This window comes from Epinephelus lanceolatus, chromosome 3 (assembly GCF_041903045.1).
Source record: "Epinephelus lanceolatus isolate andai-2023 chromosome 3, ASM4190304v1, whole genome shotgun sequence".
Taxonomy (NCBI): domain Eukaryota; kingdom Metazoa; phylum Chordata; class Actinopteri; order Perciformes; family Serranidae; genus Epinephelus; species Epinephelus lanceolatus.
In genome coordinates this window covers 36462872-36479451 of record NC_135736.1, presented here as the reverse complement: position 1 = coordinate 36479451, position 16580 = coordinate 36462872, and the positions used below count along the sequence as shown (strand labels likewise).

General features: G+C 41.5%; 1 protein-coding gene across 4 annotated transcripts in view; it reads right to left on the bottom strand.

The window, feature by feature from the left end:
- The window catches only part of LOC117255175 (uncharacterized), a 98561-nt gene that overhangs the window by 43798 nt on the left and 38183 nt on the right, over window positions 1-16580 (bottom strand). For all 4 annotated transcript variants that reach the window (XM_033623819.2, XM_033623820.2, XM_033623817.2 and 1 more), the window contains exons 5-7: window positions 9844-10065; window positions 7159-7398; window positions 4931-5098 (exon numbers count right to left, since the gene is read on the bottom strand). In XM_033623819.2, coding sequence (XP_033479710.2) covers window positions 4931-5098; window positions 7159-7398; window positions 9844-10065 — 630 coding nt within the window. The remainder of the gene's footprint in view (window positions 1-4930; window positions 5099-7158; window positions 7399-9843; window positions 10066-16580) is intronic.

Sequence of the window (16580 nt, the reverse complement as noted above, 5' to 3'; positions counted from 1 at the left end):
TCAGTGCATGCTCCGTAGTTTCCGCCCCCGGACTTTGACCCGGAAATCAAAAGCATTAAATGCATAACAGAAGAAGAAGCAAAATTTACATCCAGAGCCGTGCATTTTTGGACGGAGTTGTACAAAGTTGTCCACCATGGTAACAGTTTGCCACTAGCTAACCAAAGCTAACTTGTTTGTTGATTGTTTGGTCTGTGACAAAATAGGTCGACCAGAAAAAGGTCAAATACTAACAAGCTGAAAGGGGACAGATCGCCACCTATCATATTGGAGTCGTATATTTCAGTCAATAAATTGATGAATTAAATGACTATGTCAAGCTATAACCATAGGTGGACTTAACTGTGCATATGAAGGTACTGAGTGACCTAACAGGTCAAACTATGACGCTCTAGGTACCCCCCCAGCATCACTTTTGGACACTTCGGGATGGCGCGTCAATTTATGTTTACAATCACGGTCTTTCCAAATCACAGGAAATGCACAGTGCCTGCTCGTTTGGGCAACAAAAACATGTTAGGTTTAGAAAAAAACATCATGGTTTGGCTTAAAATAAGAACTTTTGTTAATATGTCAAAGATCACAAATTTCAAGTGACACCCACCTCCCCTCACACCTGCCCATTGCGGACTTTCTGTCTTTATACTACGGCAGTTGCTTGGGGCGTCAAAAAATGCCTCCTCCCGCAGCACCTCACACTGATGGTAAACGGTGCGTCAGTATCTGACACTGAGGGCCACTGACCAAGTGTTGATGTGTCACTATTTGACTCCAGTCTGTTCTCACTCCCAACTCATCAAAGGCTGTCACTGTGTCAGTGATCTCTGCAGAGGATGCCGACACAGACAAGCACCTTTCACGGCAGAATGATACACCCATGTTGCCGGATTTGGAAGAATGAGATAAATATTTTGATTGTAGAGAATCTAACCAAGCTAACGATGTGTAACATGTCCATATTGACAAATGTTTAAACATTAAATATATGTATACGTGATGCTGAGCCACTTAGAGCCAACATTTCATAAACTTTATTCATAAACTCGGCATGGTAAAATGTGCACAGTACACTGCTTTTAAAACAAGAAGGATGAACCTCAAATCATCCTTAAAAAAATTACAACTCAACCGTGACACATAAATGATCCCCTGAGAGCACAACACAGCTCATGGACAATAAAACCAGTGTCCCGTGTGTGTATATAAGAATCAATAAAGTGTGTGTCCAATAGAGACAAACAGAGCTAAAGAAAGCCACTGGATGTGTTAAAAGCCCACACTGCTAACCACTGTCGCCTGAGGGCTGCTGCGGTGTGTCAATGAGAGAGAGAGGTGAATGAATCAAATGCATGTGTGGGGTTTATGAAGTGGAGGCTGCCTGCCTGTGTGTGTGTGTGGTGGTGAAGCCATCACAAGGGTGACAGCATGTCTGTGAGTAGTGGCTCCCCACAGGCCCCAGAGAGACTTCCAGGCCCGGCCACAAAGGGGAGGCAGCCAGGCGCCCAGGTCCACACCAGAGTCACCACACTGGGGGGAGGCTGCAAGCAAAGGCCCCGGATTCACAGGGCCCACATGTGCGAAACCAGCAGCACTTCACAAAAAATGGGCCTCAGAAAATACGACCAGTGTTTTTCATGCTAAGACACCGTCTGTGAGTGCACGTGTATCTGCTGAGATGTTGTCTTGGTACCAAAATCGTTCCTAAAGCTGCTTTAAAATGAGTTTCAGTGTCACGTGACATCAAAGGTGTGAAATGTTGGACTGTCGACTGCTTGCGTAATTCAACCTGTGAACAAATGAGTGTTTACTAGTTGAAAACTGAGCGTTTCAGCACACTAAACAGTACTAAAACATCCAACGTAAGTACTGCTCAGACGCAAATATGGCTCCACTCTAAATTCAAAGAACGTAATTTCTGTGCGTGTGTGTGTCATGAGCAGGAGAATAATTACAGAGAGACTGCAGAGGGATGATAATTATGTTTGCTTAAGCTTCCAGGATATGAGACGTCGACAGTCAGCCCAAATCTGTGTGTTGGTGTGTGTGCAGCTGAACTGTAAACATCCAGGAGCATAGTTTAATGATCTCATATCACTTTTTAAAAGTTGCTGATTTAAGATTCAATACCTTTATTGCCATATCAACATGGTTAACTGGAACTTGTCTCGATGAGGTCACTGATGGTATCAGGTATAATGTATAATGCTGTATTTAAGATCAACAACAGACTCTGTGACCTTATCCAACTGAATATCCTCTCATACACGAGACTTGAAAAAAGCATCTTATAGAGGGTAAAAAATGTAAACTTAAATGTGTGAGCTTTAGTTTGGTTTGTAGAGGTCCAGGTGTGGAATGAGATTGAGATTGAGATTGTAAAAAATATGTTAAAGCATGAACACCCTAAACGACTAATATCCATTTACACTGTAAGGTTATTTCCACTTGCCATGTGTTCCTATTTATGTTGTCTTATTTATCGAACCAATGTTTAGACTGATGGAATAAATGTCTTGGGAGCATTTAGTCGTGAGCATTAGGTTAGTTTAGTCTCTAGGGTTTTTGGTTAGTCTTTGTCTACAGTCTAGTTCTGTAGGTTATGAATGTTACTGTTTATTACATGCACTTCCTTTTCTTAAATCTAGACAACGTGTTCATATACACTTTTTAAAATACAATTTGCTTCATGTCTGAGCCCCTATTTTCAAGCATTATTTCTTATGAATTGTACTTGTGTTTTTCTTAATCTGTGTTTGTGAATAAAATTGAATTGATTGACTTAAACAAAGACGAAGAAAGACAAATATAGTAAAACCACTATGCACATTAGGCAAAAATAAAAACAGATTCAGTTCTATCCATACACATGATCATAAAAACTAAAAACAAATGGATAAGTGTGGAGTTTGCATGTTCTCCCTGTGTCAGTGTGGATTTTCTCCAGGTACTCCGGCTTCCTCCCACAGTCCAAAGACATGCAGGTTAATTGGTGACTCTAAATTGCCCGTAGCTGTGAATGTGAGTGTGAATGGTTGTCTGTCTCTATGTGTCAGCCCTGTGATAGTCTGGTGACCTGTCCAGGGTGTACCCTGCCTCTCACCCCGTGTCAGCTGGGATAGGCTGCAGGCCCCCTGCAACCCCAACAGGATAAGCAGTTATGGAAAATGAATGAATGAGAATCAAATGCTTCAGAGCACCAAACATTAGCACCCACAGTGAATTTATCATCACATTAAACTATTTAACCTGCTGAGTGTACTGCAGTGCAATGTTTGTAATGTTAAGGAGGCAGACAGCCTCAGGATATGTGCTCTTATGGAACCTGGATGTTCTGTTCTTAGTGCATCTTAAGCCCAGCATTTACTTTCCACAAACACAACATAATCAACATACAAACCGACACATGCAGAGTGCAGAGTAAAGGCTCTTAACAGTTCTCAACCAATGGTGAAGTGGGTTGATGGGGTGGGTGTACTACAAGGTAGATGGGTAGGTTACTAAAAACGACATGGGTATACTCTCACCTGGTGTTTACATGCTTGTCACTGATCTGAACACACATAAACAGCCGAGACACATTGTCATCTATGCCTGTGTCTATCATGTGTCTCCAGCTGACTGGCTTTGTTCACATTTCGTTGCTGCCTGCATCATGCTAGAGGGGTCAAGGGCCCCAGCGCAGTTATTATGTCCACACACTAGCTGCACGCTAGTCACTTTAGCGATTGTGTCACTACAGCTGGAAATATCACTTTCAGAAGAAGTCAACACATTTCCTTACGCTGGGAAAACAATGGACGGTCACAGACCATTTTGTCCAACTCAAGTTATAGAGCCTTAGTTTGCTGTGACAAAAACAACCACCCTGTCCTGCACTGATTACGTGGTCTTTATCAGGGACGCATCAGGGCACATTAGCGCTATCTTAGTTACAGTAGTTATTCTGTTGACACAAACAAATAAAATATTTGGGTCTAAACAATGTACAAAATAATCCTACATAAGATAAACCCATTAGTAAAAACCTTAAAAGTGAATACACCTAACAACACAGAATCCCTTCATTCAGTTGAGGCCTGCTGGTGCTCCAGTACTGCAAGACATGCATGTAACATGACTGAGAGTGAGCTCAGTTCAGTAGGGTCATGTCCATATTTCTCACGGATATGCTGTATGAGGGCACACAATTATATGTCCTTCATTTTGTATGCCAGTCTTACAGCAACACACACGTCGTTCTGGTGGTGTACGGCTCCACCTCCCTATTTCCACTCACAATCTGTGAGAGGAAAACCGGAACCGGGTGGTTTCAGGCTTTTTGTCTGAAACTGATGCTATTAAATTTGTCCTTTTTTTCGTTCTCCCTTCGTCTAAATTGTCGATGACTGATATCAACCCTTTGGAAACACTCAGCCAGTATTTCGTGCAGCTAAATAATGTCTATAAACATTACTATTAACAGCATCAATCTAAAACCTACCAACACTGGCTTTTAAAGAGCCACATTATCTGAACCTTTGTATAAATAAAATCAAAGTCACTTCTAATGCAACACAAACGGAAAGTACAAAGTTAACGGCAACAGTTTTAATCATTACTACTTGGCACAAAGCTGAGTGTTGTTCTGCCAAAAACCTTCAGAATACCAGATAAAACAAGTCAACAGCTTCAGGTGCTTTAACGTCAACATCATTCAAGATGCACCCACACATGTCAACACACACAAATCACACACAGTAGCTGTGATAACCCTGAGTGTTTGCCAGTGTAGCTTTTGCCAAGAGTCTTGAGATTACTGCGGTTTTGCTCCGCTGACACACCCGCTGCCTGTTACACACAAACATCTCACCTTGCCAACACACAATATGACAGTCACACAACCAACGCCCTGCACACACACGTACACACACTGCCTCTCACACATCCTTACCTGTGCTGTTCAGCCGACTGAGTCTCGCCGAGCCGCTTCTTTGCAAGGGGTACTGGGATGCCTGCTTTGTCGGCCCCTGATTGGCAGGTGGAGCTGTTTTAGCTGATGTTTGATTGGCGGCGGCTGTCTTGGCCGTGTTGTGGTTGGTGACAGTTGGGGCCTTCAGACCTGTGAAGAGGACACAGGAGTCAGTTAAATCTCATCGCAGAATTTGTCTTTGGGCTTTGTTTCCTCCTACACTGTTGCAGGTAAAGGGACAGTTCACCCCGAAATTAAAAATACACATTCTTCCTCTTGCCTGCAGCGCTATTTATCAGTCTAGATTGTTTTGGTGTGAGATGCAGAGTGTTGGTGATATCAGCCGTAGAGATATCTGCCTTCTCTAGAATAATGTAACTAGATGGCACTCGGATTTAGCAGCAAATAATGCATCTGAAAAACTCCTTTGAGATAGTTGCAAATGCAAAAACATGTCAACCCTGATCTGGGTTTCCACTCTCTCCTCAGAGCTGCTGGGTCACAGAGTTGAACAGCTCAAATGGAAGATTTGAAATCAGTGAAGCCAGATAATGAGCAAAAAGTTAAGTTTTTGATCCTGTATCTTCCACCATCTATCTCTTGTCCTTCAGCCCTCACTCAGTGCTCAATGTCTGACAGCTAGCATCACAGCTGTAGTCACTGTTTCTCTATTACACTCTGTGACTGTCCCTCTTTTTGTAATAGGATTGCATGTGTCATCCAGCCTCTGACCCAGATGTGTTACGCCACAGAAACAGCTGTCTGATTCTTTCCTCCAATGCAAAGGAAAAGTACACGTCATGTGTGTTAGAAAACCAACCTGCTAACTAGTCTCTGTTACAGGTGGAGGGGAAGTTGCAGTCGTTCACACCTTTAATAAAAATGTCTCTCTGGTTTATACACACTGACAAAAGGAAAGGTCCGCATTTAGAATGGTACCAGCCTTCATACACTTCCTAATATTGAAAAAAAATTACATGGGGCATTAAATAAATTGTTCATTGGCCTCACGACTAAATCATGTGTTAAAAAAACTACTTGCAAAGATTAGATCTAAAAGCAAGATTTATAGAGTGTTAAAAAAATCTGTTTCCACATTTTACTTTGATATTTTCTGTCAAATTTCCCAGTGTTGATTAAAAGTGCACTGAAAATGCTGAAAAGGCATTAAATAAACTTTTTTTTTTTTTTACATAAACCCACACTGCTAGAAGAATATTATTCTTGGAGGGGTTTGAGGATGATATTCTGCCAAAGCAGAGATTCCCAAGAGTGCGTTGAATGGGCCATTTATCAAAATGCTGTTGTGGGCTTCCACATGAACCTCTCAGTAGGTCCAAGACTCTGCTTATCATTGGTGTAGATTTTGGGGTGTGGACGCAGGGGACACATCCCCCTCAGTATTTAGAACATGTGCATTTGTGTCCAATGAACATGAAAGTAAAGGAGGACTTTATTTTGATAAAATGTAAGGCATTTACACCATAAAATTGGCGCAGTAAATTCACAAATTGGTGCATAAGAATTCACCAGAATGCAAGAAATTAAGTATTTGATACTTGAAATTCACGGAGGACCCCAAAGTCCCCTGTTTTATAGGCGTTTCCCCCAATGTTAAAACTAACCCTACGCCTAGTTACTGATGACATATTCGAATCTGCCATTTGTTCAGTTTAGCATCGTGAAAAAATATTACTTGTTGAAATTAAACACTTTCCAAGAACACTGACGTGGACAAAAACAGCTCTTTGCCTGACATGTTCCTGAAAATAATATGAGACGTCGCCCGCTGCCTCTTCTTCTGGTGAGTTTTATGGCAGTTGGCATCCATAAGTGATGCATTAGTGCCATCTGCTTGTCCCTCGTCCTATCTATTCCGGCATTGTCACAGAGTGTGTGTGAAAAGGCTCAAGACGGAAATGTTCCTGAATGCAGTGCATGTGTGAATAGTGAAAAACACTAGCACTGCCTGAAAGTTCATCCAAGTAATTTACAGAGAAGTGAGTGAGAAAGAGGCTCAAGAATCTGGACTGAAGTGTTTAATTATATTGTGCATCTGATAGATGTTATCTTACTGTAATTCTTAGAGTAACAAAAAAAGCAACCTTAGTTTGTCATTTGAATCTTATCACTAACTGAAAACAGTAAGTAAAAAGGTAAATGTGTGTTGATGAGAAAGATTTGGGTCACTCACACACATACACACTCACCTGTGGCAGTGCTCCTGGCCTGCAGTGACAGAGCTCTGCTCCTCATTGCAGGAGGCTTTGGAGCAGCAGTGACACCAGTGGTTACTGTGTCACTGGGAGCATTGGCGCTGCTGGGAGCTGCTGGGCTGGAGACGAAGGGCTTTGCCGTGCTCGGGCTGCCCACAGGAAATGAGCCTCTGCTGGGTTGCTCATCTGGCTTGGTCCCTGTTGGTGGTGGAGCTCCTGGAGATGCTGGAGAAGCTGAAGGAAAGAAAATTAAGATTGCTTTATATAAATGGAAGAGCAGACGTTTGGAGTGGGTGTTTAAAGTGTCAGCTTTTTTTTAATTTCAAGGTGTGAATCCTGTAAATAATAACTTAATATCCTTCAGAGAAAATAACATCGGTAAACAAAGACAAAGGAGAGGCTGGACTGTGTAATCATGGACCAATCTTTACATTATCACTCGAGCGCAAATGACTTTCAGTAAAACTACGCCCCACAGGAAATTCTGTAAACATTCAGAGATCAGATCAGGATGCTGGTTATAAACTTCTTCGATGGCTGTCAAACATAAACACCGTTATCTCTCTGAGGCAGTCATCGCTCCATTTGGACTAAAGACAGCAAAAATGAAAGCATGTGGGTTTTATCAGATGCTTATGTGTGGTGCGTCTGTGTTGTGGTGTCAAGGAGGGAGACTCAGGCCCTGTCTACACATACGTATACAGATGTTTTTGAAAATGGATATTATAAGATTTTTTACAACACTTTCCTGTGTGCAGATTTACAACAACAACAACAACAACAATGGCGGGCTACTGGTAAGTTTTGTGAGCACTGCTTCGTCTAATGACTACTTTAAACTTAAACTCAGAACTGCTGCACCACTTCATGGACAAACAGAGGTGTCTTCTGTGCCCAGTGTTTTTGGTCGACCTCAGTGTATGCAGTTTCAAGTCCTCCAGAAATGATGGCTTTGGATATGGCACGGCTGAACCAGCAGATGGTGTGACTGATTTCGAGAGTGGGATTGTTGTTGATGAGTAATAGATGGAAAATTTTTGCATGTCCAGAGCATCATTCATATCTTCGAGTGAGCTCCTCCACCCCCAAATTAAACGGGAATCAACTGGGATGAGATCTCCAGGAAGTGTTTTTCAAAAGATGACGTTAGCCTGGACACGTTACTACCTTTGTGACGAGGGGAGACGGAGGGACAGAAATATTTTGTATAACGAAGGTCAAGTGGGCAGATTTTTTTTAAACATAGAGGGAAATAACTGTTTTTAAAAATATGTAAATGTGTCAGGCCTGAAGTGTTCACAGCATCTAATTCATAGAAGATATTAATACAGACGCTGTCATGTTAATCAGATATTTTAGGGTGACATCAACATTTTCCATGTCAGATACGACTGTATCTGTCCTAATCTGCTAGTGTTCTGCCGCTCACTTGATGCACCTGATCTGATTTATCAGGATAAATTAACCAGGTAAAAGTGGAGGTGTCAGTGCAACTAAAATACACCAAGGGTACATCTGGTTTTATACAGAAACTGAAGTTTTTATTTAATTTTTCACCTCACAAACAACTGCAGAAATGAGTGACTAAGTACTGCTGTTATGTTCTGGGCTGTGTTTTCTGATTATGTTTCATATCCTTCTATGCAATTATAAACTGATTCAGACTTGCAGAAAAACAACAACAATGTTCCTGCGGCACTGCACGGCATACAGAGCAGAAAACAAGCACTCAAGTTTGCAAACAGTGCATGCAGTCTCTAACCAGTACACCTGCGGGGAAAGAATATTATGACATAGTATGTTCTTTGCAAATAAACAAATAAAACAGGTATGTGTACCGCCAGATTGTTTAAGTGTGTAATTATACAAAACCAATACTGTATTTTCTACTAAAAAATACGTTAATATTTTCTGTTAGTCTCACTAATCAATTCTTTAATCAGGATAATTAAAGTGCAACATATCTGAGGCAGGTGACTGTGGGTGGACCTGATCGGACTGAAACACACACATAGTATAATGCCCTTAGAGTTACTCTCATTTATTTCCAAGAGACAGAATGTCCACAGCCGAAACGAGGTGTAAATAAATGAGTCATTACGAATGTGTGGGTGTGAAATAACACAACATGTAAAAACTACCTGCGTGGGGGTGTATGACACGGACACTGCTCTCTGACAGGACTAAATACAGAACCAGCATATTACCATGGGAACTAGCACATTTAATCTAGTAACCATAACAACCTGGCAATCTGTAACCATCACTGTGATGTGTTACTGTGTGAGTGAGACGAGAAGAGAAAGGTTAGAGAGTAGAGCTGTTAACCGAGGTCCTACTTATGGTTACATCGAACTACAAGAGGAGTTGTGGAGGAGAAATGTGACAAGTATCTTTGAGACAGCTCCACTTACTAGCTTTTTCTCATCAGCCTAAGACCACAATTAATGGTCTTCATCTTTGTTTTTGTGGGGATGTTTTTAGTGGTGGTTTGTAGAGGCCTAATGAGAAAATGTGCAGATCCTTGCCACAAAGATACGCTACTTAAAGTGACAAATAAAAACCCAGTATAGGGTCCAAAACTGCAGCTGTGATAAAAGAATAAATCTATGTAACTAAAAGAAAAGGAAAAAATAGATTCAACTATAATGTGTGTGCACACACGCCGCACTGCCTCACCTTTGCCCGTGGCTCCGCTGATCTCATTGCTTCCCACTGATGAGAAACTGAGGCTTGTGGGTAATCCCTTCACTGGAAGTTTGGAAGCGGCAGGTGCTGCAGGTCGTCTGATTGACCCCGATGCTGGTTGCTGATTGGCTGTTGGTTTGGAGTTGGACGTTGCGGGACCTGGGACAGCCGAGACAGATGCTCGCTCTGTGGTGGTGCGAGGTTTGGGGATACCTGGTAGACAGAGAGTAAAATGGGAGGCCATGAATTTATCAATACAGACACAATACTGAAACTAACTCTGCAGATAATCTTTGGTCTTACACAGTCTGATGTACTTTGATACGCACTGAGACTGATCAGAGAACATTCAAGGATCTAAACTTGCAGATAAGTTGTAGATGCAACAGATGTTAAATGTCGCACTTGATATTTGTTGCCTTTAAGCTTCTGAATTACACGAACAAAAGCAGGAAGGCTGCAGCCATGCACAGGTTAAAAAAAGGTCGAAGTGCCCTTTGAAACAAAAAGGGGCAAATCACTGTGACATTAAATAGATATCAGCTCATGTTTACACTGCAAAACAACCAGTTATCACGACCTGACTTTACACACACAAACACACCGTCTCTCTCTTTGTCTGTGCCACCAGCTGTGTGTGCTGCTTCTTTCTGCCTTTCTGACTGACAGGGATAAAATATATTGTTATGTAGACGCAGATGACACCAGTTGGAGAGCTGCAGGGTAATTCTGATATGATCAAAATTCTGGTAGTGGTTTGGTAACTGATCGAGGCCTAGTCCACATGGAGACGGGTATTTTTGTAAACAGGGTTTATCCTCCTCTGCTCTCAAAACAAAATTCCGTTTATACTCTCTGTGATAAAAAAAGTCTCTGTCCAAATGAAAACGGAAAAACAATTGAAGCGCTGTCAAGAGCTGCCAAACCCACAGGCAGCAATGTAACTGTAACCCTAAAGCCACGCGAAGAAGAAGAGGAAGATGACGGCCAATCAGCAGCCTGAAAAACTTACTGGCAGGCTACCTGGAGCAGTGACCTCCATAGCACATTCTGACACCTCTGTTCCTCAATATAGTGGAAGAGTAACTACATAGGATTTTCATTTTGGACACCACGAGTACATGCGTGTGTAACAGTATATACAGTATATGTTCATATAAAATAATATGAGGTATCCAGAGGATGACAGGAGTTTCCAGGATGTGCTGCCGCAGAGACTGTAGTTCTATAGTTATGGAAATGTGAAGCACAACGTCTCAAACTCTCATCATTTTTGAGGACTGAGTCACACATTCTTTCCAAAAACCAAAGAAGAATTAATTCTCCTGAGAGCCATGACGCCCTCCTCTTCACACCAAACAACGGACACGAGATGCTTAGAAAGTGAGTGAGCATGTGTACGTGTGTGTGAGTGCGTGTGTGTGTCTGAACGAGTGAGTGGGTTGAGTGGGTGAGGTAAAGACAAAAGACTGTGATACAAAGAAATGCCAGTACAAGGGGACAAATAATCTCTGTTTCACTCTCAATGAAAATATAGTCATGGAAATATTTCCAGCGTCCATGATGCAGATCCACCGTCCCTCAGGTCCCACATTTTGTGGTGATGCTGTTTTATGAAGTAAACCATCTTGTACTCTACAGCTACACCACTAAATCCTATTCCTGTCTGCAGCTGTTATCACAAAAAGTATAATCATTGCATATTACTTTTTTTTTTTTTTTCCCAATGACAATCAGGACCTGCAGCCTAATCTCCAGCTAAGCAGTGAGGACCCGGCAGTCCTGCTTGTCCTCTCTACATCAGGACTGCTACCATGGTACAGTGTTTTTTCAGTCAGTCAGACAGATCACTCCAGTGGAGAGGCAAAGGAGGAAATGTCTTTTTATTTCGTCACGGATTGTGAATTTTCACAATGAACAGAACAATTAAACGCATTGGAATCAGTCTGCAAGGTTTCTGTAATGATTTTTTTCGAAGAAGGGATTTTTGATTTTGGGGTGAACTATCCCTTTAAACAATGTTGAAGGACCAGACCAAAGGTGGATTAGTTGACACTGACAAGACCCTAAATCACAGCTCCTCTATCTGAAGCATGAGAATGTACAAATGTATCATCTAATATTAGACATGAAGAATTTTCCGCACCTATTCTCAAAGTCGACGTGAGGTTGTACCAGCCCTCACACCTATTTAAACACAGTCCCACTAACATACTAACGACTTAATATACGAGTTATCCCACTTCCCTTTTTGGCCTCAATGGAGTCTCTTACTGACCTGTTTTTCTCCTCCATGACCTCATTAACAGAGTTACTGTTGTTAATTTGTGCATCCTGCATGTGCTCTAAATACATTTCACTTTCTACAATTGTAATTAAAACTGTTGGTTTTCTATGTTTGCAACTAACAATTAGCTCTTTTGTTTATATCCTATTTTTGCTGCTGGTTTCTACTCTTTTACAAGCTGCACGAACCTCATTCATCCACTAAGGTAATTAAAGTTTCAACTCAAACTTTCACTGAGTCTCTACAAACATAAGTTCTGCCTGGCGAAGGGGAGGGAGAGCGAGACAAAAAGGCACAAAGAAAAAAGGTTTTGTATAAAGAGAGGGAAAAAAAGTTTACATGTGTTCACCGCAATTACATTACCTCACATTAACACACACACACACACACACACACACACACAGAGTCTCTGTTGGCCGAAGGTAGAGCAGCAGTAAAACTTGTACTGTGACTGAAGCCAGCAGGAAACATCTGGCTTCATTTGGTTTCAGTTCTGATGAAAAGCCAGCCAGAGGAAAGCAGCTGGATTCTGTTACCTCAGAAATCAATGTTAGGTAAGAGCTGGCTCGCTGCACGTCGGCCTCGTGCTTACTGTTGATACACAAAAACACACATGTACACAAAATTGTCTGACTACACCAGTTCAGACCTCTCAGGGAACACAGTCCTCCTGTAATCCCTGACTTTTACCTGATTCTAATCATAAACCCAAGACCAAACTCCGAACTAACAACACACACACACAGCAGCAAAACACTATTTGCTATGTAAAGATACAGTGGAGTAACGGCATCATGAGCAGAGACAGAAGTCACGTTACCTCTGTGGGTGGTTTAATTAGCGCTTCTCTGTGGCTTGTTGTTGTACACGGTCCGGCTGTGCGTGCATGTTAGCACACATTTAGCTGTATTGGCTAGCTCATTGCCACCGCTTTGCACTGTGCTCTTACGGTGGTTACTGCTGATATCAGGCTGACGTTGTCGCACAAGCGTAGCACCCACCCTCCGGTTTATCATTAGCTCTGCCAGCACTGTTGCTATCGTTAGCGCAGTTCATTGAGTTAGCACCATTAGCTGCTAGCTGCTAGCTCAGTCACCTCCATGTTGTTGTTTTATAAAGTTGAGATACTTTTACTTCACTTGAGTATATTAATCTCATACCGCTTTCTAGTTTTGCTTCACTACACCTTAGACAGAAATATTTTACTTTTTACTTCACTACAATTATTTGATAACTTTATTTTCTGGTGACTGTACAAATTAAGATTTTTAAACACAAAATATTAGAAAATATACAAGTGTATGGCCCCAGCTTCTCAAATGGGAATATGAATTATTTTGATTTATTAAACTGATTCTGCATGCTCACCTTTACTTTTACTTAAAGGTCCAATTGGTAGGATTTAGGTTGTATATATTGGCTGAAATGATAATATGATATTCGAAATTATGTTTTCGTCCATTTATGATCACATGTAACTAAGGAACTTTGTGTTTTCATTTCCTTAGAATGAGTTGCTTTTATCTACACATGGAGCGGGTCCTCTTCCATGGAGTGAAGTTTTAGTTGGTTGCAATTTGCAATCTCACTGCTAGATGCCACTAAATCCTATACTTACTTACATACATAAAGGTTCAGTGTGTAAGATTTAGTGGCATCTAGCAGTGTGGATTGCAGATTTCAACCAGCTGAAATTTCTCCTGGTTAGATTGCCTTCAGTTTTCATTGTTCAGGAGGATTTAACGGGAGCTGAAGTATGCGCAGAGGTCTCTTCCTCTCCAAAACAAAAGGACCCGGTGGTTGAAATTGGTAAAAACACTGAATAAAGCAACTTCACATTACAAACCACTGTTTCTCTGAAGCTGTTTGGCACATTGGAGACGTGGGTTTGCCCGCCAAGTGCTAATGCACGTTCACAAGCAGTTTCATGTTGAAAAATCTGTGTTTTTTCGACACTGCACATGGCAGAAGCATTTGGCCAAAGCAAAAATGCAAAAAAGCATTATCTAGAGTCAGTGCTTGGTTCGTCCGCTCTAGGCTACTGTAGAAACATGGCAGTAAACATGGTGATCTCTATAAACAAAGACCCACTCCCGAATTTAAGGCAACAAAGACATGATTCTAATTTCCAGGTGATTATACACAAAGAAAACGTACTTATACTCAATTTCTTCCCTCTAAATCCTGCACACTGGACCTTTAAATAACATTTTTATCGAGGTCTTTAACTGCTAACAGAGTATTTTTACAATCCATCATGTTTTGGGAAGAAGCCACAGAGTGTATTACATTCCCTGTTTATAACAGAAAGAAAACTGGTGGCTTAATGTCTGTGGATGGCTTGGTTTGAGAACTCACAGCAGCAAATGCAACAAACTTATTCAGCCGTCTTTCTCAGACCTAAATCCTTGTCATTAAATGTGTCTCCTCCTCTGAAGATAACAGCCCTGCTTTATCTATGATGATAAGCTTAAACATAACATAGTGGGTGTTGTGCCTTAGGAGCTCTTCAGCAGTTCAGTGACATAACCAAATCCACACTGACACTCAAGAGTAAAGACACAAATCAGCATATCAAACAGGAAAGACGACTATGTGCTGCATGGGACACGTTAAACTTTCACACTTAACTTTGCAGAGAGTGAACCAAGGAGACCCGACCCTAAACTGACCCTGTGATAAAATGTGGACTGCTCGGTTCGCCCTCATTTGGGTGAATTTCTTTTATCTTACAAGCAGATTTATCTGTTTACAGAAGCCTATCACATCTGAGTGCAGATAAAAACACTGAGCACATAAACACGCTGGCGAAACCTATTATGGAAAAGATTTGTAATGGATTAATCAAGTCAGGACCAGATTCAAAAGACGCAGACACACACACATACACACACTCAAAGGAATCCATTGATGGTGATTTCAGTCTGAGGTCAAGAGGCATCCGTTTGTTCCTGCGTATCAGCAAAGAGGACAAACCAGCTTTTGTCCATCAGAATGTGACCTTTATAAGGAGAAAGATCTGGTTTTACACTCACACACACATACACACACACATTCACACACACATACATTTCAGCGTTTTCCGTGATGTAAATGACACAATGCAGCTCAGTGATTATGGAAAACAAGGGTCAAGTTTCGCACACACACAAGCACAGGAGTGGAATTACAGGCCACTGGACACCAGACAGGGGACACCATGTTTAAGTTGAGTGTCTCAACAGTGTTTCATCACCAGCATTTACTAGCACACACACACACACTATAGACTGCAGGCTACAGTGTCAGGATGTGACTGACATGACGCCAACAGACTTCTCCATTACACCATTCAACACAAATCACGAACGCACAAAGCCACAGACAGGAAACACACACCGGCCTGAAATTCCCTTCAGGAACAATAAAGTAGAAAAAACAAAAAGAGGATGACGGAGAAGACGGGGAAAAGTAATGGAAGTACGTAAGAGAAAAAATGTTACCCATGAGTTTTTTTTAAAGGTCCAGTGTGTAGGATTTAGAAGGGATATATTGGCAGAAACAAAATACGATATAACAAGTATGTTTTCTTTAGTGTATAAAAATTGTCGTCAAAGATCACCAAGTTGAATTTCGTTTGTTTGTTTCTACATTAGCCCAGAGTAGATAAACCAAACACTGGGTCTAGATAGGACTATTCATGTTTCCGCATCAGCCGCTGTAGTTAGCAGCCCCTCTGCTATGAGCGCGTTGGAAAAACACTTACTTTAACAGTGTTTTTACAGGTTTTCATCACTAGCTCTGTTTGTTTTGGAGAGGAAGAGACCTCTGCAGATAATCCGGCTCCCAGTTAAAACCTCCTGAACATCTGGATCTCAAGTTACCAGAGAAAAAAGGTGTGCACACATTAACAGGTGCTGAGCTAGTGGTCATCTCTGATATGCCAAACAGCATCGGAGAAACACAGATTTGTGATGTGAAATTGCTTTATTCAGTTTGTTCGTTTTGGAGAGGAAGAGACCTCTGTGGATAATTCGGCTCCCACTAAAAACCTCCTGAACGTCTGGATCAAATTTAAGCTGAGCACACATTAAGTTATCAGAGAACAAAGGTGAGCACACTTGGCAGGTGCTGGGTAAGAAGTCCATCTGCAACGTGCCAAATAGTGTCTGAGAAAAACTGATTCGTGACATGAAACTGCTTCATTCAGTGTTTCTACCATTTTTAATCACCTGGTCCGTTTCTTCTAGAGAAGAAGACACCCCTGCAGATAATCCAGCTCCTGGTAAAAACCTCCTGAACAATGAACACCGCAGGAGTTCTAATCGGGAGAAGTTTCAGCTGGTTGCTGTACTCACTGCTAGAAGCCACCAAATCTCCAGAAATCTTACACACTGTTCCTTTAACTTTGTCTGAAGAAAAACAGGGAGGTGCAGGATAAAATTAGTTTGCACACACACAC